At 38.0% G+C, this 21,288-nt stretch overlaps 2 protein-coding genes and 1 long non-coding RNA gene across 4 annotated transcripts in view; 2 read left to right on the forward strand and 1 right to left on the reverse strand.

Moving 5' to 3' along the window:
* Positions 1-1,069: 1,069 nt before the first annotated feature.
* Positions 1,070-17,306, forward strand: LOC127832553 (metabotropic glutamate receptor 3-like). Of its 2 annotated transcripts, none has more exons than XM_052358066.1 (7): positions 1,070-1,356; positions 8,849-9,103; positions 11,277-11,387; positions 12,540-12,688; positions 12,975-13,721; positions 13,930-15,324; positions 15,623-17,306. In XM_052358066.1, the coding sequence occupies exons 2-7, from the start codon at positions 8,881-8,883 to the stop codon at positions 16,787-16,789; spliced, it is 3,792 nt and encodes a 1,263-aa protein (XP_052214026.1). In that variant the 5' UTR covers positions 1,070-1,356; positions 8,849-8,880; the 3' UTR covers positions 16,790-17,306. The 2 variants fall into 2 exon arrangements, with proteins under 2 accessions (XP_052214026.1, XP_052214027.1); XM_052358067.1 differs by lacking the exon at positions 1,070-1,356 and adding an exon at positions 4,261-4,376.
* LOC127832576 (uncharacterized) lies at positions 13,740-21,251 on the reverse strand. Its single transcript, XR_008026965.1, has 2 exons — positions 21,055-21,251; positions 13,740-15,310 (listed from the first exon to the last, which is right to left on the reverse strand). It is a non-coding gene; the product is annotated as an uncharacterized LOC127832576 (long non-coding RNA).
* The window catches only part of LOC127832555 (serine/threonine-protein kinase TBK1-like), a 48,212-nt gene continuing 48,134 nt past the window's right edge, over positions 21,211-21,288 (forward strand). Inside the window, exon 1 of the mRNA XM_052358075.1 lies at positions 21,211-21,286. The gene's annotated coding sequence lies outside the window, so the exon portion shown is untranslated. The remainder of the gene's footprint in view (positions 21,287-21,288) is intronic.

Below are 21,288 nucleotides of genomic sequence, written 5' to 3' on the forward strand. Positions count from 1 at the left end.
GTTGGTAATATATTACATACATTATAAGTATACAGGAGATGAATATATTATGACATATCATTTATCAGTCTTGATCGTATAGATAGCGCGTTTTTGACAAACAGTGACAGATTAATAAGTTCCATTTGATCCTCCGTTTTTAACAAAGTCAAATATTTATAAACAGATGGTTTGATATAATAGTTGTTTTTAACCAGGTTTTCCGAAGGAAAAAACTGGTTATTAGATTGGCGAATGCGGGCGGGCGGGCTGGCTGGCTGGCTGGCTGGCGGGCTGGCGGAACAAGCTTGTCCGGGCCATAACTATGTCGTTCATTGTCAGATTTTAAAATCATTTGGCACATTTGTTTACCATCATTGGACGGTGTGTCGCGCAAAATAATTACGTCGATATCTCCAAGGTCAAGGTCACACTTTGAGTTCAAAGGTCAAAAATGGCCATAAATGAGCTTGTCCTGGCCATAACTATGTCATTCATTGTGAGATTTTAAAATCATTTGGCACATTTGTTCACCATCATGGTACGGTGTGTCGCACGAAAGAATCACGTCAATATATCCAATGTCAAGGTCGCCACGACTAAAAATAGATTTTATTTTTTTTAAACAAACTTACAAAGGGGGTTAATTTTGTTTGTTCATTTCAAAAGTTCAGTTTGAGTTTTCTCCCTTCATCAGATTTTTTTTTCACAATGAAAACCTGGTTTTGTGACAATTTTGTCAATTGTTTATGTATTTTTTCTAAAATCATTATACATAGGGCATACACAAACAAAATGATATTCATCCTCAATGTCATTTAAAACACAGAACATGCAGTGTCTTACAGATCTTTCCTCTACATTTCTAGCGTATCTACCCGTTTGAATTCTCAAAGGGTGAACAGATAAACGTTATCTACTAACATATGCTCTTAATGATTTAGGTAAATTTTTTTAGATATGTTTCATATACTAGAGATGTTTGCCTATACATATCCATCATAGAGCTTTCGTCTGTGAAAGCCGTTATTCACTATGCGGAACATTTTACTATTGACCCGTGTCGACCCGGAGAGTCTTCAATGGGAGACCGCAGCGATAGAAACTTGGGTGTGTTCAAGGTGTGAATGTGCAATTTCATTTTCGTACTGAAGTATAAAAACAGTGGAGACAGTCAGAAAGCTGATCGGATATTTATGTGTGTGTGTTTTTTTCTGCGTAAACTTGAGCTTATCCTTGTTATAAGGAGTATATTTTATTGCCGGTAACTATAAGTATATCTTGTGCGTTTAATTGACAATTATTTATTCGCCGGATTTATTTCATTCACTATACGCGAGGATCGCAATTTCACTGGGGATTAACCGAAGCCAGTAGGTAGGGATATACAATTATTGGATATTTTATTCGTGGTGTGTGTGCCTACAAACTTAAAATTTGTTTACGACACGCCTGAAGTATTTCAATGTCATTCTTATCGGCTCGTTCATTATGTAATACATCTTATGTATAACATAATTTTAGAATCATAGAAATGAAAGATCCTTGTGGACCTAAACAATATTTTTATCATCATGACACCGGGCACGATTTACGAGTAAACGATACTACACGTGAAAGCTATTGTTCAACAAACGCAAATTTGATATTGTAATGAGTAGATAAAACATTTCTATTTTAACTCGGTTGCATCGAATGCACGATGCTTATTGAGAGACTCTTGAGTCGATGGGTAAAATAAAATTATTGGTATCTAATGAGATATTGATAACGTTCTCTGAAAGGGGATCGAAACCGGGATCTCTTTGTCGCTAAAATTCTAGATTAATCACCCGGTGTTATTTCATTAAAAATTAGCTCGCGCTCAGCTCAAATTAGGTTATTAAATACTTATCATAAGCAAAGACGTTGATATACTGATACACTTATATTTATGTGTATGCCCCCGGAAGGGTGGCATGTAGCTGGTGCACTATCCGTCCCTCGGTCCATCCGTCCCTCCGGCATTCCGTTTTCCGGAGGTTTTTTAACGCAACGCTTTCAGATATTAAGCTAATTTATGGTATGTGAGTCTACTTAAATGACCTACAGATGATGTGTGAGTTTCGTTTCTGTTCAGTGATTTTTTTTGCGAAGTTTTGGGCCTTGGACTAAGAAAATTTCTCTATAATAACCTTTTTTCCGGAGGGTTTTTTCCGCAACGCTTTCAGATATTGAGCTGATTTTTGGTATGTGAGTCTACCTACATGATCTACAGATGAACTGTGAGTTTCGTTCCGGTTCAGTACTTTTTGGCGAAGTAATGATCCTTGGATTTAGAAATTTCTCTATGATAACCGTTTTCCGGATGTTTTTTTTACGCAACGCTTTCAGTTATTGAGCTGATTTTTGGTATGTCAATCAATCTACATGACCTACAGTGAGTTTCGTTCCTGTCGATTTTTTTTTGGCATAGTTATGGGCCTTGGACTGCGAAATTTTTTCTTTTCCGGAGTTGTTTTTTTTTCGAAACGCTTTCAGATATGTAGGTGATTTTTGATCTGTGAGTTAACTTACATGACCTACAGATGAAGTGTGAGTTTCTTTCCGATCCATCGATTTTTGGCTAATAAATGGGCCTTGGACTTTGAAATTTTCAGTTTTCCGTAGGGTTTTGACGCAAAGCTTTCAGATATTGAGCTAATGCTTGGTTGTGAGTTTACCTACATGACCAACAGATGAAAGTGTGAGTTGCGTTGCGTTCCATTGATTTTTTGCGAGGTTTTGGGCGTTGGACTTAGAAATATTCTCTATAATAACCGTTTTCCGAAGTTTTTTTACGCTATGCTTTTATATAAGTTGCTGAGTTTTGGTATGTGAGTCTACCTACATGACTTACAGGTGTTGTGTGAGTTTTATTCCGGTCCATTGAATTTTGGCGAAGCTGGCTTTAACAACAATTTTCTCTTAAATAGCTTCTGTGCGGCTTCAAAGTGCAGTACATTATGTTTCACAAACGCAGGTCTTGTCATATGTAATTACACTTATACAAAGCTGCTGAATAATACATTGATGGTACGCCTGAGAACTTCGATTGCTATCATTGAAACATGCAGAACTGTTGTAATTTTCATTACAGTTTTTGCATTCTATCATATAATGAAAAATAAATATTGGATAGTTGACAATGAATTAGGTTTAATATGCAGTACACCATGTTTTATAGCGTAAAATTTTTGCGTTCGTTTTAATAAATAGCCGAATCAAAGAACACGTTGTAGTTATACGGCGACATTGTCTTGTCAACCATTTAATTGATAAGCGTAACTGCAATTGCAATAATGCTCGCGTCTCCTGAACGCACATTTCAAAAAAATTATGGATTAAATACCATGCAGAATTCGATCTTCGTTCGAGAAGAAAATTGTAATTTCGAATATCAAAACTTTTCTTCTGAATCCTGTGATCTTCAGTCGAAAGTAAATTCCAGTACGTCACACCATCTAGAGTTCCATTTAATATCCGCGAATCAGTTTATCCAGGGAACTATATTGAAAGCTATTTTTATCTGCCCCTGGTTGCATTTCATCTTTAATCTCATTTCATCTTTAATCTATTTTGAATGTCCAACTCTTCGAACATTTAGCACAAAACATAATATTGGCCAACACATCGTGCATGTGATATTATTAATCAATATTGTATTATTTAAGACATGTGCACTGTCTGAATCAATAGCCCTTGTGAACAATCACTCGCCCCAGACAAGTAATAATTATTTTTTTAAGCAAAACGTCTTCACTGACTTTCGACGGTCTTTATGCTTTGCTTATTAAATATACACTTCTGATTTTTTTCTTGTTACTAAACACACAGAACGGCGGCGAACCTATTAAAAGAAACGTGTTGTATGTTGTTTTAAATAATTGGAATATCATATAATGGTATTTCAAGGTGCAACAATAGGGATGCGAGATGCACGGGGCAGAGAGAGAGGGGGGGGGGGGGCGGGTCATCTTATGTCATATGTATAGTTTCAATATAACCTTTTTTTCATAACTTTCAACGTTTTCTTTACGTGGTTAAAATGCTTTTGTTGGAAAAACGTTTTTAGGCTCGAGTTCGGAACGAATAACGGAAGGTCGCTTTAATTATCCATTAAAATTCCTCGAAATCAAACTTTGTTAACGGAATCCGCCGAATATTGCCGATCATCCACGGCCTTGTGTTCCGACCATGAACGTTGGTCGGAATATGTGCTTTACGTACAACCATTTCTCCCTTTTCTCGTGTGATTAATATTGCAAATGCCATTCGCGCACAATACTCTCACAATAAACATGTCTGAATGGAACTCCGGGTGAGAACTGGATCTATATATTACATCGACTCTAAAGAAGAATATATTCTATAGAACAGTATGTGGCTTTATTTATTTGCTAATTACGTGTTTCAACGGTTCAGTAAATCATTTATTTACGGGTTTACTAGATGATATATAATTTTCTGTATGCGAATAAGATTAAGTAATATTAATGCGTTATTTTTCTATTTGCATATTTGCTTGAATGGGGATGTCTTGTATTACAGTTATCGCGTTTGATGACTTTTTGAATTGAATTAGGAAACAGTAATTTTTATTTTGGGTCTGAACGTTCTTTTGGTGCATGTTGAGGAAAATATTATTTTATTTTCATTATAAGAATCGATTTTTTTCAATTGAGATAGGCGGTGATATCGAAGTATAAAATGTAAATGCTGTTAGATATGAGATCATTTTTGTGTAATTGCTATTAAGTATGATAATTATAGTGTGTTTAGTGGTGCGACTGAAGTCAACATGTATAATATTGTATAATAGCCCAGCAGTACGAGAATAGTAGTTACACCATCTTCGTCATCAAGATCATCCTCAAGACCATCATCGGCATCAAAAATCATCATCATCACACATCAACAGCCGAAGTAGTAACAATATATCAATACTCATGTTTACTGTAACCAATTGCGTATTATCATCGGAAATTAACTCAGATCATACATACATTTTTATACAGGTTAGTGATATTGCGCAAAAAACAACAACACGTAACTGTTTTACAGTAGAACAGTTTTTCATATGGTTTATTACAAGTTGCGCATCAAGTGAAGTGAACGCATTGGTGATAAATGAGTTGTTCTGGGGCCATCATATATTAGTACCCTAGTTATTTATTATTTTGCTTTCTTTGCCATCGGTTATTTTCTTGCGTTTAGTGTCGGCAGTTACATCATACCAGGAGACATATACATTCCTTTCCTCAATTTTAAAGGGACCTTTTCACAGATTTTGGCGTGTATTGAAGTTTGTCCTTAAACGCTTTAAATTGATAAATATAAACATTTGAAGTAATTATCTCCAGTGAAAGACAAGAATGAATTAAAAGAGCAAAAAAAGTAATCCTGAACTGACACTTGGAGTGAAAGTCTAGCACCTAAACCTATCGGCCACCCATGCTCATTCACAAAATATAACGATAAAATCAGAAATCTCTAAATTATTCAATCGTTTCGCGTTTGTAACGCTTTTTTGAGCATGGTAAATGTTCAGTATTACAACGAAGAGTTGCGAATCTGAAACAATTTTGTTTACAATTTTGTCAATATATCAAAACGCGAAAACGTTCATATAAAGGTGTAGTCAGTTGGTATTCACCTGTATGACACATTAACAATAAAGTTATAGTAAATGTAGGATGTAAAACAGTATAGTCAGTTTATATATACATACATAAGTACATAATTAATAAAATGTCAACAAAAACGCAAATCAAATCGGCAAGTTTTAGTCTTACATAATTAATCGCATGGTATTTGTATTTTTTGTTCTAGCGAATAAATCTAAGTCTTAAGAACCTGTTTAAATTGTGGTATGTGCATTACAATAAAGTTGCTATAGTAACAGTGTTTTCCCATACAAACCATAAAGACATACGTGTAGTTTTGTTTTCCGATAAAAATATAAATATATATGGACAAGATGCTTTAATAATGTTCAGACATACATGTGACACTGCGGTCGTATTTAACCCATTTATGCCTAGTGTCTAGAAAAAAAGGCCTTGGCAAACAGCGTACACCCAGATGAGACGCCGCATGATGCGACGTCTCATCAAGGTCTGCGCCGATTACTTAAAGGAATTTCTATAAGAAATATTCTATATATAGAAATAAATATACTAGACATCCCTAATTTTGGAAATAATTTTGATCCAATTTAGAAGGATGGGAGAGTCCACTAGGCATACATGGGTAATGTTCAGACATACATGTGTCACTGCGGTCGTATTTAAATGCGTTGCTTGGCTGTAATTTTATCAGAGGATGGTAATTTGTTGGTAAATTGGTGGAAAATGTAGCATAGCATGGCCCTCAGGACGGTGGTGTAGCTGATATATACGATGAGTATGCATGATAACATCGAACATATTTGCTGTTGTATTTTACCTGAGGTTGAGTATGAGACTTAATTGTCATAATTAATTAAGCGTATCTGGTTTGTTTTACGTTCCCATATCTTTGATATCCGAATTTTTCAATATAGGGGCAACACTACACGATTGAAGTTAATAATAATATAAAGAAAAAAAAGCAGTGTGTTTCACTGTTAAGTTAATGAAATCAAGGAAAAATGAATTTATGTGTATTGCTTCTACAAATAAGATTTTAACATGTTTATGTACGAAAAAATACATTAGCATGCTTTATTCTATTAAATATATTATGTCAACTTCTGACCCGTATGATGTTTCATACCAAGGGGAATGACAATTGTAAGAAAATGTGTTTGCCACGGTTCGAATATTATTTACCGTGTGTGCAGTCACTTAATCCCTGTAATCTACCTTCCATCTCAAATTAACCCGCATATTAAGAGCTTCTAATATAAAAATAATACATTAATAGTGTTATTTAACTGTGTGACCCGTAATCATTAATCATATACAGCACATATCAACGCTATACACGGAAATTGCACGAAAAAACAAAATAAAGACATAGATTTTAATAAATCAATAGATGCTCTCCGAACCTAGAACGACGTATAAATAACACGTTAATGGTGACTGATTGTGAAATGTGTTTTTAAATGTAAGTTTTCATGGATATATGTTATAGTTTTAGTCATGCTAGTGTCTCACCGCAGGAGGTAAGATCATTCATCAGTTATCATCCTTTGAGTTGGTCGTTATGTCATCGACTCGGAATTTCATAAAAGGTTTTGCCTAATGTACTTGTCACGCTTAAGTATTCACTAAAATGTAACAACACTAAAATGTTGTTTTAGGTATTCTACAAATTGAAAAGCAATGTCCATATTTTTAAATGAACTTCATTTTCGGCAACATCCTATCTACTCATATGATGACGTCATTTATTTATTTTTTTCCCCTCAATTTAATACATTCCTCCATTCGTCCGTCTACCCCTAGTCATTATTCCTTTCAATCTCGCCTCCGTCGTAAATACCTCCGTCGAATCTTTCGTATCATGCCCCATTTTACCTTTTTCATTCCTCTACCTTTTTCTCCCCTCTACCTTTTTTATTCCTCTATCTTTTTCATTCCTCTATCTTTTTCTCTCCTCTACCTTTTTCATTCCTCTACCTTTTTCGTTCCTATCACCATTCCTCGCTTATTCGGCGGGTGATATTTTCCCTTTTGTTCCTCCCTGACTTTATTGCACCTCCCCGCACCTAGTGTAAAAGATTCTTCCGACCCTTCCTAAATCTCTTATACCTCCCTCGGGGTTTCCTTCCATTCGTCTATCTATCTATTCTTTTATTTCGTTGATTCTTTTTTTCCGTTAGTGCGCAATTCTTACCTACCTCCACCCCCAATTTCCCGCATCAATTCAAACAAGACAAACATGGCTTTGAGATATCTTTTACACATTTGAGCGTCAACGATTGTTTGTAAATGTATTCCATTTAAAGTCTGGCCTTCGCGGTAAATGTATGTATCCCGGCCCAGGTGCGTTTATCATTTATGATTATTAATGCATTCATGCTGCCAATTCGCGAAAGGTATAACAGCTGACTTCGTTAAACCTTTAACTATGTATTGCCACATATGCGGAACTTTTCACTTCAAGAGCTCAAGATGCACGAGTGTCTTGTTATTCTTTGCTGTTTCTTTTCCCTGCGAACAACAACTTAATTACCGCGATGCTGCACCGATATATCAATGTTATGATAACAAGTATATTTCCAACAGATGCATTTTCAGCATTTTTATGGCTCATATGCCATAAAGTTTTCACTACATAAAAGCAATTATTAATCTTAACAATAATAATCATAGCGGAAGTAAAGATTATGCTAATGGTGTAATTGTTGTTGATGATGATGATGATGATGGTGATGATGGTGATGATGGTGATGATGATGATGATGATGATGATGATGATGATGATGATGATGATGATGATGATGATGATGACGATGATGATGTTAATGGTAGTGGAGATGATGATGATGGTGGTGGTGATGATTATGTTGATAATGATGATGGTAGGGGTGATGATGATGATGATGGTGGTGGTGGTGATGATGATAATGATGATTTGGATGATGATGATGATGATTTGGATGATGATGTGGATGAAAACAATATCGACGATACGAATCGACTATTACGATAACGATCATGTATGTGATGGTTAAGCGGTTATTTACTGTTCATATGAGCCTTGCTCTGGGAAAATCCAGTTGGGGCCGGAAGTGTCGCCCGTGATAATTTGGGACGACACTTTGCGCACATGCATGAAGCCACGTTTTCTCAGAGCGAGGCACATATTTATGCGGTATGCTACAGGTGATGTACAATGATTGAAGATTTTATGTTTTTAGTGACTTCCGGAACATGAAAACATAGCACCGCAATGGAAACGCTTACATTCATCATTCTACTGGGAACCTTCATGCAGATTAGTCCCCTGTTCGCCATTGACCCGTTTCTTTCGTCACCAGGCAGCAGCGTTGTTTTGGTTTTCATTGACCTACATGAGGGTCGCCAGGGTGACGGCGGCTGCGTGGGGGTCAACTGGGTCAACTTCGGACGAGCACACTACATGTATTGGAGGAGTATGCAGGGCAATATCACGGGTAAACGACGATGTTGCCTTATATGGTTATTCATTTACAGCAGACATCGGATGGCTCGAATTCCGGATGTCTCGAACTTTTGTTGTCGGTCCCGGCGAGTTCGAGCCATCGGGTTTCGACTGTATCATGCATGCAAGCTTAAAGTTAAAACGCAGAAATCAACAGATTGGATGTTTTAACTTTTTTTTGTATTTGTAAGTCTATTTGACATCAAGCGAAAACTAAAATCAGATATATCTGGTACAGTGAACAACATATGAAAGCAAGTTTTAAATGTTACAACAACTGAAGCATACGATATTTTTAGATTGCGTATCGAACAAACAAATGCTCAAGTGGATATAATAGACGTACAGCAACAGACGTACTTATGAACTTTTGCCAGTTCTCATAAGTGGGACGGGTAATTGAGGTTGGCTGATACACAACGCATATTACCAACAGTTAACCGGTTGTTGTGGCTGACTGTTATCTGCAGTCAGTAAATACATAATTATACTTATAACCGTTCCACATCAGGGACAAAGTTAACCCATTTATGCCTAGTTGACTCTTCCCATCCTTCTAAACTGGATCAATTTATTTCCAAAATTAGGGATGTCTAGTATATTTATTTCTATATTTAGAATATTTCCTACAGAAATTCCTTTAAGTAAACAGCGCAGACCCTGATGAGACGCCGCATCATGCGGCGTTTCATCTGGGTCTACGCTGTTTGCCAAGGCCTTTTTTTCTAGACGCTAGGCATAAATGGGTTAATTTGTTTTAAAAAGTTTTAAAGTGACTGCGCGCATTTGTGCCGTCAAAACATGTATCTTTGATGTCGTCCGAACATATTTAGACTAAATAGCTTACACGTACTTTTCCGAATTACCTTTTTTATGCTCCCCCAAAATTTTTTGGGGGAGCATATAGTCGCCGCTTCGTCTGTCCGTGCGTGTGTCCGTCCGTGCACAATTTTTGTCCGGGCTATTTCTCAGCAATTAATGACCGGAATTCAATTAAACTTTATGGGAAGCTTCACTACCAAGAGGAGATGTGCATATTATCAGCCGGTTCTGGTCGGATGATTTTTCACAGAGTTATGCCCCTTTGAAATTTTCCATTAACTGTACATATAGTGCAATTCTTGTCCGGGCTATTTCTCAGCAACTAATGACCGGAATTCAATGAAACTTTATGGGAAGCTTCACTACCAAGAGGACATGTGCATATTATCAGCGGGTTCTAGTCAGATGATTTTTCACAGAGTTATGGCCCTTTGAAATTTTCTATAAACTGTACATATAGTGCAATTCTTGTCCGGGCTATTTCTCCCCAACTACTGACCGGAATTCAATGAAACTTTATGGGAAGCTTAACTACTTTGAGTAGATGCGCATGTTATTTGTGGGTTCTGGTTAGACGATTTATTTAGAGAGTTATGGCCCTTTGAAATTTTTAAGTTGCTAAACCATCCATCGTATTATTTTGTTCAAAGTTATGCCCCTCAAGACGTTTCCTTTTATCTGAATATATAGTGCAATATTGTGACAACAAAAACTTTGGGGAGCATCACCCTTCTCCGACGGTTTCTTGTTATGAATAAAATATGGAACAAATAAGCCAACTATTATAAACCTATAACATGTTTAAATATTTTATATACATGCATAAATGTAATGAAAACGTAGTCGAAACGAACGCAACGTATACTAGAATCTCTATTACGTACAACTGATCTCAGAGTACCCATTAAGCATGATATATGACCTATACTTGGAAAGGTTCCGAGATTTCTGCATATACTATTGTTGGGCTTGTTTTTTATCTTATTCAACCCACAAGCTCTCGACATTAGCCGCTACACCGCCCTCCGCTGTAGCCCCCCTCCCCCAGATCCTACCCCCTAAACAAACCCTTCAAAATTTTCTTTTTGTTATACACAATAACGAAACAAAAACAAGTTAGTCGAAAAAAAATTGGTTACTTATAAATATACATTGTTAAGTAAAAAGTAAAAAAAACGACTAACTTTGTTGTTTTATTATTTTGTATATCAAATGGATAATTGACAATTGTAAGGGAGAGGGAGACAGCAGCTGGATGCGTTTCGGGGGGTGGGGATAGCAGCTAATGACGAGTTCCTGTGATTTAACACGGTTTACATAAGGCTACTGCGTTTTGTTTGAAGGTATCGAGATCTACGACAGCTGCGGTTCAGAGAGGAGAGTGGCCGACATTCTGAGACACCGTCTCCACCGGACCGCCTGTAACAGCTCCGGCATCCCCGCGCCTGTCTCGGGTATGCATAGTGGCATACTCATGAACACACAACGTGTTTGTTTTCGCTATCCCGTGTTCACGCGAACGCGAAATAATGTTATAAAACTTTCATGCACGCATAAAGTATCGAGAGCACTTTCCGCCTTAACTAGATTTAAACTAAGAACAACACGAAAAACACCATAAAAGCGGAAAGTGTCGTTACAGATATGCCTTTGCGGACTGCATATGCTAATCAAAGACCAAACTTTACGCGCTTTACAACACTACGCACGTGCATTAAGCCCCGTTTTCCCACGCACTTTACAACACTACGCACGTGCATTAAGCCCCGTTTTCCCACGCACTTTACAACACTACGCACGTGCATTAAGCCCCGTTTTCCCACGCACTTTACAACACTACGCACGTGCATTAAGCCCCGTTTTCCCACGCACTTTACAACACTACCCGCGTGCATTAAGCCCCGTTTTTCCAGAGTGAGGTTCATATGATATCTTTATGTTACTGTATTTTAATGTATTTCCTGCAGCATACAGTGATATTTGTGGTGCGTGTCCTGTACATGTGTTGTAATTTTATGTTTAGTCTACTGGAACAAAAGTTTACGGTTAACAATATTATATTCATTGGAAACCTGTTGGCTTTTTTTGTTATCAATCTGGAGTTATTATTTTATTATTTATTTGAAGAACAATTATTTATTAATTATTGCTTGCACCAGATACGGGTTAACAGGTTCGGATATTGCATGCACGTTTGAAAAACCCCATTTAGCCCTCAGACAATTACTTATTGATACAACGCATCGCATGTCGAACGACTATTTTGCTTTTACACGTAAATTATTTATATTAACGTCGCGTCGGGATTCTCTCCCTTAACGCCAACATTCCACTATAGTTCAATTGGTCGTTGTCGGCGCATGTACTGCTTAAAAGTACCCCGGATGCTCTTTAATTACCGGTATAATAAATTGTGACCCGGGTACGGAAATACCAAACGCCATACTCCGCGGTACTTTTTAGTATTTTTTCCGCACCCGGGTACTTAATAGTATACTTAATATTAGTAGTACCCGGAGTGCTTTAACGTAATACCTGAGCAGACAATGACAAATCGAGACCCACAAGACGTATCCATTTCAATTCTTGGAGATTCTTTCATTCAGGCGTAGTGTCCTGCTCGAGGGCGAATGTCGCGGCTCTGGTACCCAGTTTGCTTGGGACGCTTCACGTGCGTATACACGACGGGGACCAAACACCGGTATCGGATAATGGGCTCATCTTGGCCGAGATTCCGTCGCTCGAAAGCGTGCAGGTAACATACGAAGGTTGCACTGCGTACTCTTCAAATAATTCAGAAAACAGATATTACATTTGATGTGTTATGTATGCACATACTTTTTGTAAATTGCAAAGAGTTTAAGTATATTTTGTCATCAAATATCGGATAAATATGCGTTGAATAATAATAATAAGAAGAAGAAATATAAGAAGAGGAAGAAGAAGAGTTATAGTGAAAACATATAATAATAATAATAATAATAATAATAATTCTAATAATAAATTGTTCGTCATTATTTAATATAAACTTCTTTTTTCAGGTGCTTACAGAAATTCTGCGGCGACTTAACTGGACTTACGTATCCACTGTGACCGACGACACTTTGATTTCTCAAGCCGAGCTGAAGACATTTCTCAAACTGGCAGACGACAGCGGCATCTGTATCGGAGCGTCCTATACCGTTAATGACGTGATAAATAACAATTTGCATGACGTTCACACATCTGGCGCAGTTGTTTTCTTACAAAATATGTTAGAACTTCACTCTTTTGGCGGACGTCTACAAAACCTGGTAATTCTGTCACATGATAGAGCGATCGAGGATACTCAGATAATGGACTCCGTAGACAAAGCACTTGTACTAACCGACAACTTTCCCGAAGGTGCAATTAACAACACCAAGTTTATGGATTACATGCTCAATTTAACCAAAAACGAATTGCTGATAGAAAACGACACCGATGTGCAGTATTTCATCAAAATATTTAACTGTACCTACAATGCGACAGAGCAGACGGCAGTTTGTTTGGATCCAGATGTCATCAAAAAGCACTTGACACGCGCAGTCGGCACGGAGCGTATGCATGTATTCGGGGACGTTTATGAGTTCATGGCTAATATTGCCGAAAGACTGGAGTCTCAAAAATGCCCGTCGTTCTCGCGAGATTGCATTAACGCCGATATGCTTGATACGTCGCCTGTCTTTGCTGTAGCGAACAACACCCTTCTTCGAAGGTCCCCGTTTAGCATCAATATCTCCTATATAAGCAACGGTCGAATAAATCAGGTACCGATTAATAATATATTGTGTGTATTAGTATGAAAATATATGAAAGCTATACCGCAAATTGAATATGCATTCAATTGTTACTCGGTCGGTAGTTGCATTTTGGTTTATGGCTTCAATCATCAACCAATTGTGAAATGCTAAAATCTCTTAATACAATATGCACAGTCTGTATTATTACAGATAAGACTTTATTGTGTATTTACAGAAGGGCGTGTTTTCAACGACACGTGATAAGGAAGTAACCCCAGACGTATCGTACTGGATAGCTAGCTCGGAGCCTTTCCCGCAAAGCGCATGTACCACGTGGTGCCCGGGATGTAACGCGTCCCTCTGCTTCAAAAGTGCGGACAATTTGATGTTCGACGGGGAGTACGTCTACATCCCCGGGGACCTCGTCATTGCGGCAATGGTTCCTCTATCAGCTGTGTGGAACAAAATTGGTGCTGGTAACACGTGTAGCGGGCTAAGACCCCGCGACAACTATGACGTCATTTCCGAGGCGTTCTTGTTCGGTGTGCAGAGCTACAAAAGTAGGCATCCGTCAAATTTTAGGAACATATCCATTGGAGCGATTCTGTTTGACACTTGTTCTGACTTTAATAGAGGGGCCCAGATATTGGCTAATTTTGAGTCTTGTAAATATGCATTTAATCATTCGCAGCATTGGTCCCCGACGCCCTTAAAAGTCCCAGTGTATCTATCGTTTGACTTTGACGCACATCAATTGCCTAATGGAGCTGGGGCAATAGGGAAGTTAGCATTGCAAATGGACCCGTTAGGCAGAATCTACGTGAAGGGCGGGCTAGTATATGATCCGTCTATGTACAGTTATGACGCTGTCGCGGAATTCTTAAAGGCGATGAACTGGACCCACATAGGGCTTCTGACGTCCCAGAATATGACCGGCTTTTCTATAGATTCCTTGTCCGACAGCACTAAATCAAATAATGTATGCATTGCGTTTCACAGACATTTGCCACGTGCATCGCACGAGATTTCACCGGTTGTTGATACCATCACAACATCCAGCGCGAGCACGGTGTTGATCTTTGGAACGTCTGGGGATATTGACTATTTCTTCCGAAGCCTGACTTCACGATTAGTTGTAAAAACATGGATAATTATTGAGAGTAGAGAAAACTGGGTCGATTTCACGCCGATTCCGTTACCGTACGGCACAATATTGTTTCAGAGATACGCAAAACAGAACGCAATGTTCAACAATCATTTAAACAGGCTTATTGCGGGGCAGTCCGTTAAAACTACTACAAAAAACATGTGGATATCCAAGTATGCGCAGGAAAGATCTGTTAACAGGATACCATCGCCAAGCGTCAATGACGTCACACGTATGCAAGCGTCTGACGTAATAAGAACGCTAGATGTCTCGTTAGCGGCTCTTCAAAGGGCGGTAATCACCGTGTGTGGCAGTAACTCTTCTCTGTGTTCGATATTTCTCCCAGACGGTCCACAACGCACCATGGATGAACTGCAGAGTGTAAAGTTGAACTATGAGGGAGATTTTGTGGACATGCACGAACCCTCAGAGATGTCTGGTAATTACTTGATTTCAAGCGTACAGGAGTCTGGAATGATAAAGGTAATAGTTTGCCTTACAACAATATATTTACATGGGTTAAAATAAGTACTATACTATTTTAAATAATTGAATTTTTATCTAATATATTATATTCTGTATTTACACGTACGCACATATTACTGTTGTATTATTACTTTTTAAATATTTTGGCACAATTTTCAAAGTACTTGACCGATATACATATGTAAACTATTGTCGCATTATCCCAAATATATAAAATAATGAACACGTGATCAACATTTTCATGTTCAACTGTTAAGTAAATAAATAAATAATATGTTCCAATATTTAATATCAGGTTGGACATTGGGTAGATCAGCAGTTGGAAGTGTTTTTCCATGAGCTGAAGTCATATAACAGTATCGGTGAACCTTTGAAAGAACTCCGTCCGTCCGTGTGTCCAGGTCGTGTGTGTTCCTGCACAAATATGAACATGTCATCGGACGGCAAGAATCAAACGTTGAGCGCGAATCTGGACAAAGATATGGGCTTTGTGAACACCACAGGCGAATTTCAAAGAGGCCTTTGGCAGATCATTACGATTGTCATAGCAGGATCCGGCGCCTTCCTGGCCTTGATTCTGCTGTTATATTTGATCTGCAAACTTTTCGGTGGAGGGCTGCTTAGGCGCCATTTAGTTCTTGGCATTCCGCTCTTGTTCGCGACTATGTTGCTCCTCTTGTCCGTGCTCCCGTTCGTGTTTAGCCCTAGCGAGGCGGTATGTGGGCTGAGATACTTTGCACACGGGCTTTCGTACGCCCTTTGCTTCGGCATCCTCTTGACGAAGATGATGAGTTTAAGGGACTATAAGTTCGTCGGACTTGGTGGCGATGTCTCGAAGGTCAACCAGCTCTTGCTGGCGTTCTTCATCGCCGCTGTGCAGATCGCCATTGGTGTGCAGTGGTGGGTTCTAAGGTCGCCAGTTCTAATCACAGTAAATGTTACTGAGTTAGTCGACGGGCAAGTGCGCAAAAATACTTATTACGCATGTGACTTTACGAGGCGTGATTTCATCTCATACCATTCCTATGTGATATTTCTCATCGTACTGTGCTGCCTTTATTCCTTCAGTATTAAAAGTTCTTTGAGGAACACGAAAGAAGTGAGCTCAAAGGTGCTCGTGGTGTGTGCGTGGTTTTGTCTCGCACTCTGGATAGCCATAATCGTCACATTCTTCGTTCTAACGAGAGACTTCTTGGAAGCGATCTGCGCCATCGGCCTCCTCGCGAACGCCATGTCGATCCTGCTGATCATCTTTCTGCCGACGGTGACGCTTATCTCACGCCTCAAGTACGACGTGGCGAAATCACCCGGAGACCGGAATAGCAATGGCTACAAGCTAGACACGGACTTCCAGTTCGAGCGGCCATACTCGCTGCCCGGTACGCTGCACTCCGCTATCACGGACAAGAGTCTTACCATGCCCCGGAGCCTGGCTACTTTCGACACCAGTCTCAGCTACTGAGCATATTACTCCATATTGTGTTTATTAATATTTAATAAGGGCAATTTATTCATATTATGAGTTAGCATAGTCAAGATACCAAAGTATACTTTGAAGAAATTAATGATATTCAAACCGCCATCGAGCCAGTGTGCTCGAAATTTCTATTTGAGCCGTGCCATGCGAAAATGGACCTTATGCCACATGGCGCCTGCTCATCTTCGCACTATAGTCAGGAACTTCTCTGTCCGCTTATAAGCCCACGACAACTTTCGTGACCATAGAGGACAGCGTAGATCCTGACCAGACTCCCCGAACGCGCAGGCACATAGCGAATGGTTATGTGCTAGCAGATTGATGAAATCTATTAACGTTTCTGTTGCTATGATGTAATGTATGTTTTTTATTTTATTTTTATGAGTAATTGTGAATAAAAATGATCATCATTCGGGTCAAGGTCACTGTAACTTAAAATAGACAAACTTTTTCCCTAATAACTTGATTTTTGTTTGACGTTTTGCGCTGTTATTTGTATAAACACGATGAAAACATAATTTCGTGGAATGACCACGTTTCTTGTTTTGTTATTTATAAATGCGCATGTTTATAAGTATGCATACAACTATGTCATTATTATATATATCATCTGTCTGATGACTATCCGAAGATGTGCACAATCAAAACTGTCTCGGGACAACTCTTGTTATTTTTTGTATTTGTCTTGCTTAATGAATATTATTCAGTCTCAATATGTTACAAAAAATCTGATAAATGTAATTTTGTACATTGGCATGTATACACGTGTACGGTCATTAAAACTACGCAAGTCTGCTAAATGTTTGTATCAGAAAAATTAGTCTTATAATATTTTGCTTAAGCAACTTAAAATAATAGTTGTTGCACCGAGTATGCCAAAATATTATTGACAATTATTGTAATATTGCAATGTGTTTTGTTACATTTATAATATTAATAATTCAGATTTGTTATATACATTACGTGTGTTTGTTTTCTTGAACGTCTTTCGAAATACGTGCATATCGCCATATTTGTTTGAATCGGTTTTGACACATTCATTATTAATTAATTAGTATCATATGTATTGATATTCGTCGCTTTAGATGTGGCATCGCATATCCTTATAAAACAGTTTTCCGTACCAGTAACAAACAGCTTCATTTGTTGAAACCACATATTTAGTTTGAAGGCATTCTCCGGCAATCGTTGGCCACAAATAATCCGGTCGCCGGCCAATGTGCCCGATCCCCAGGCATCTGAAACACTGGACACGTCGAAGCCGTCCGTCACCCGATGAGTGACACAGTTTAATACCTCAGTCACAAATGGATAGAGGATATTTGTTGGATTCGATGGAACATCGATTTTATTTCACGAGTGATCATATATAATATGTATTTTTTTATGATCACGAGTGAATAAAAATCGATATTCCATCGAATCCAACAAATTTTCTTTTTATTTTATGCTTTTTTTCACCGTTAATTTACATTTTAAAAGAGTTTAACTGGATAATTTCGCTGGATTTATGACGTCATTTCGTCGAAAAAATGACGTCATTTCACAGTAAAACAGTGAAAAATATCGATATTTTTCATTATTATTTATTACTGTTTAAAACATTGAAATACCAGTTTATTTCACTGATATTTCTCTATAATCTACCGGAAAGCAAAAAATAAACACCGATCGCCGTCCAATCAGCGGACGACTTATTTTCCCGCTCATCTGGCTGACGCCCGGCCGATGCTCGCACGGACACCGGGTCATCTTGTAACATCGGGTGGCGTCCGGAATAATTTTTAATCGCACATTATTTTTTAACCGACATCGGGCCCGGGAAGGAATCGAGTTGAGATTTAAAAAAATCGGACGATCAACGCACGGGTATCGCGCGGCGTGCGCCCTACATCGGATTCATAGGACGTGTATCACAACGAGCGCCGTCTGGCGGCCGTCGGTCATCGTGCGGAGGCCCTCCGGAAATCAGACGGTCGCCGGCCGATGTATTTGCCCTGGAAAATACCTTTACTTTTGTCGATACACGTTCAATGAATCTGATGTCGTGCGAGCGCCGGGCGATAACCGTGCGTTGATTGTCCGATCTGTTTTCGATCTCAACTCGATTCATTACCGGGCCTGACGTCGGGTAGAATTTTAAGAGATACTTAAAATTAATCCGGACGCCGCCCGATGCTACAAAATGACCCGGTGTCCGTGCGAGCATCGCCGGGCGCTAGCCCGATGAGCGGAAAAATAAGTCGTCCGCTGATCGGACGGTGATCGGTCTCTATTTGTGACTGAGATATAAGTGGCAGCAAATACTAGTATCTTACAGTATAGAGCAGAATAGTAATTCGGACAATCTAGTGATACTCGCAATTAAATTTAATCTTTTATAGGCTTTTATAAAATTAATGACAATGCCCTGATTTCCGGAAGATAATTCTTAATAGAACTTATATTGATAACATCGTTATGAAAAAAAAAAAAGTATATTTTTATCGTGCTTTTAGTGGGATTCGAACTTATTCGTTCACATGGTTCAAACATCGCCTACATTAAACTACACCACAGTCCCGTAATCAATAGTGCACATGCGTATAGCGGTACTAATGCAAATTGTTTGCATGTGTTTTTTTTCGAAGTTAATGATGTTCTTCCCCGCCAAAGGCTGCATTATGTGTGGACCCGGGGAGTGTCATAGCACTCCTTCCTAATTAACTTACTAGACTCACGAGTGTTGGGACGAAGTATAGCACTTTCCAGTTATTTAGTTGTCTGCATATCAATTTTACATTTTGGTGTTGTCTTGTGTTGTTGGGGTTGATGTAATACCCGGAGGAAACTCCACACGCCCGGTATTGTGACCAGCAACAAAACTCACATGCAACGGGGATAGAACGCGGGTCGCCCATGTGAGAAGTCCGTGTACCAACCACTGCGCTTACCGTCCAGCCGCCGTACATTTAAAGAGAGTATGCGCGATTTTTATGTGTTAAAGTGTTATATATGTATTGATAAAAATATGTTACAATAACACAAAATATGCAAGAAAAATTATACATTGAAGACGAATTTCATAAAATGCAGCAAAAACAACTTAGCGCCCCGAGCCGATCGTGACGAAGATATTTCGTACATATTTTCCTACAATAACCGAAGTATTCGTCTTTTTAAAAGGATCGGAGTTAGTGTTCGTGTGTCGTATGAAAATATATCGTTGCAGGAAATTAAAATAATCCGTAAAACTAAATTTATATTCACATCGTACATGCATGATATACATGCTGGCGAAATCGACTGTACAGACATTTTCGATTTCAGAATTAAATATCTGGCTTATTTTGCATTTTTCGACACATGTTCTTCTTAACTTTTATTTTAATTTATATTGAAATATATGAATAAAATGTTGTTGTTTTTTTTACACATTTTACATAAATTCATAAATATTTGACAAAATCGTGCATACTCTCTATAATTCATAACGAGTTTCTACCACTACAGATTTCCACGCGCCCGCTAAAAGTGTCCTCTGGGTCAACTTGTTAAACGTATCAAAAATAAATATTTTTTAGACAATACAGTACGAGGCTTAAGTGCTAAGCAACCATTTTATTACGACTTAGTAAAAGATGATCTTAGTTTTTAACCGATTATACGGTATTGGCCGTCGATATGACCCTTAAACGGAAAGCACGGTCGAAATACTTGTATTTATTATTGGTCGTTATTGGTTTGTAGATTCGCAGCAAAACTTGTTTAATGTGTATGGAGACATCGTGTGAAATAAGTTTTTCATTGCTCGCTTTCAAAATAATAATAATAATAATAATAATAATAATAATAATAATAATAATAATAATAATAAATACAGATAAACCTATTAAACTGTCATAATCATACATAATATTATGCACACTCATGAATTCTCTCGCCCGTGACATAAAATACGGGTATAATAGTATACTCCGATATATCATTTTATGTCCGTTATCAACCACAAATAATAGTTTCCGGTACAGCAAAGTCTGCGTCATGCTATTAATTTGCAACGCATTAAAGAAAAGCATGATGATCTTACGCATACAAATGAAAAGGGTGACCCATAGTCAGTACAAATCCTTACTTAACCAAAAGTATACTGAAACAAAAAAATGTTAGCTGATTATGTTGTTACATGACCTGTCACCTTACAAAACATATTTACAAAAAAGTGTGTAGGGCATTTTCAATTATAATTAATCAATAGCACATAAACATACCTTGTTATTTTTCATCAAGGAAAGCTGAAATCAACTGTCAATATATTAAAAGAAAATACGTGTATATCTCATATTTTCTCAACGAACACATTTATATCTATTTACTAATTTCGAAACTTTTTTAATTAATGCTACGGTATTTTGTTTTCAAGTAAGAAACCAACGACTGCGCTATCTTTTCGTACACCTCAGCCAACAAAGATTACGTTTTGGTTTTCGTCGCATATATGAGGT

Source organism: Dreissena polymorpha, chromosome 5, assembly GCF_020536995.1.
Source record: "Dreissena polymorpha isolate Duluth1 chromosome 5, UMN_Dpol_1.0, whole genome shotgun sequence".
Classification (NCBI taxonomy): Eukaryota; Metazoa; Mollusca; class Bivalvia; order Myida; family Dreissenidae; genus Dreissena; species Dreissena polymorpha.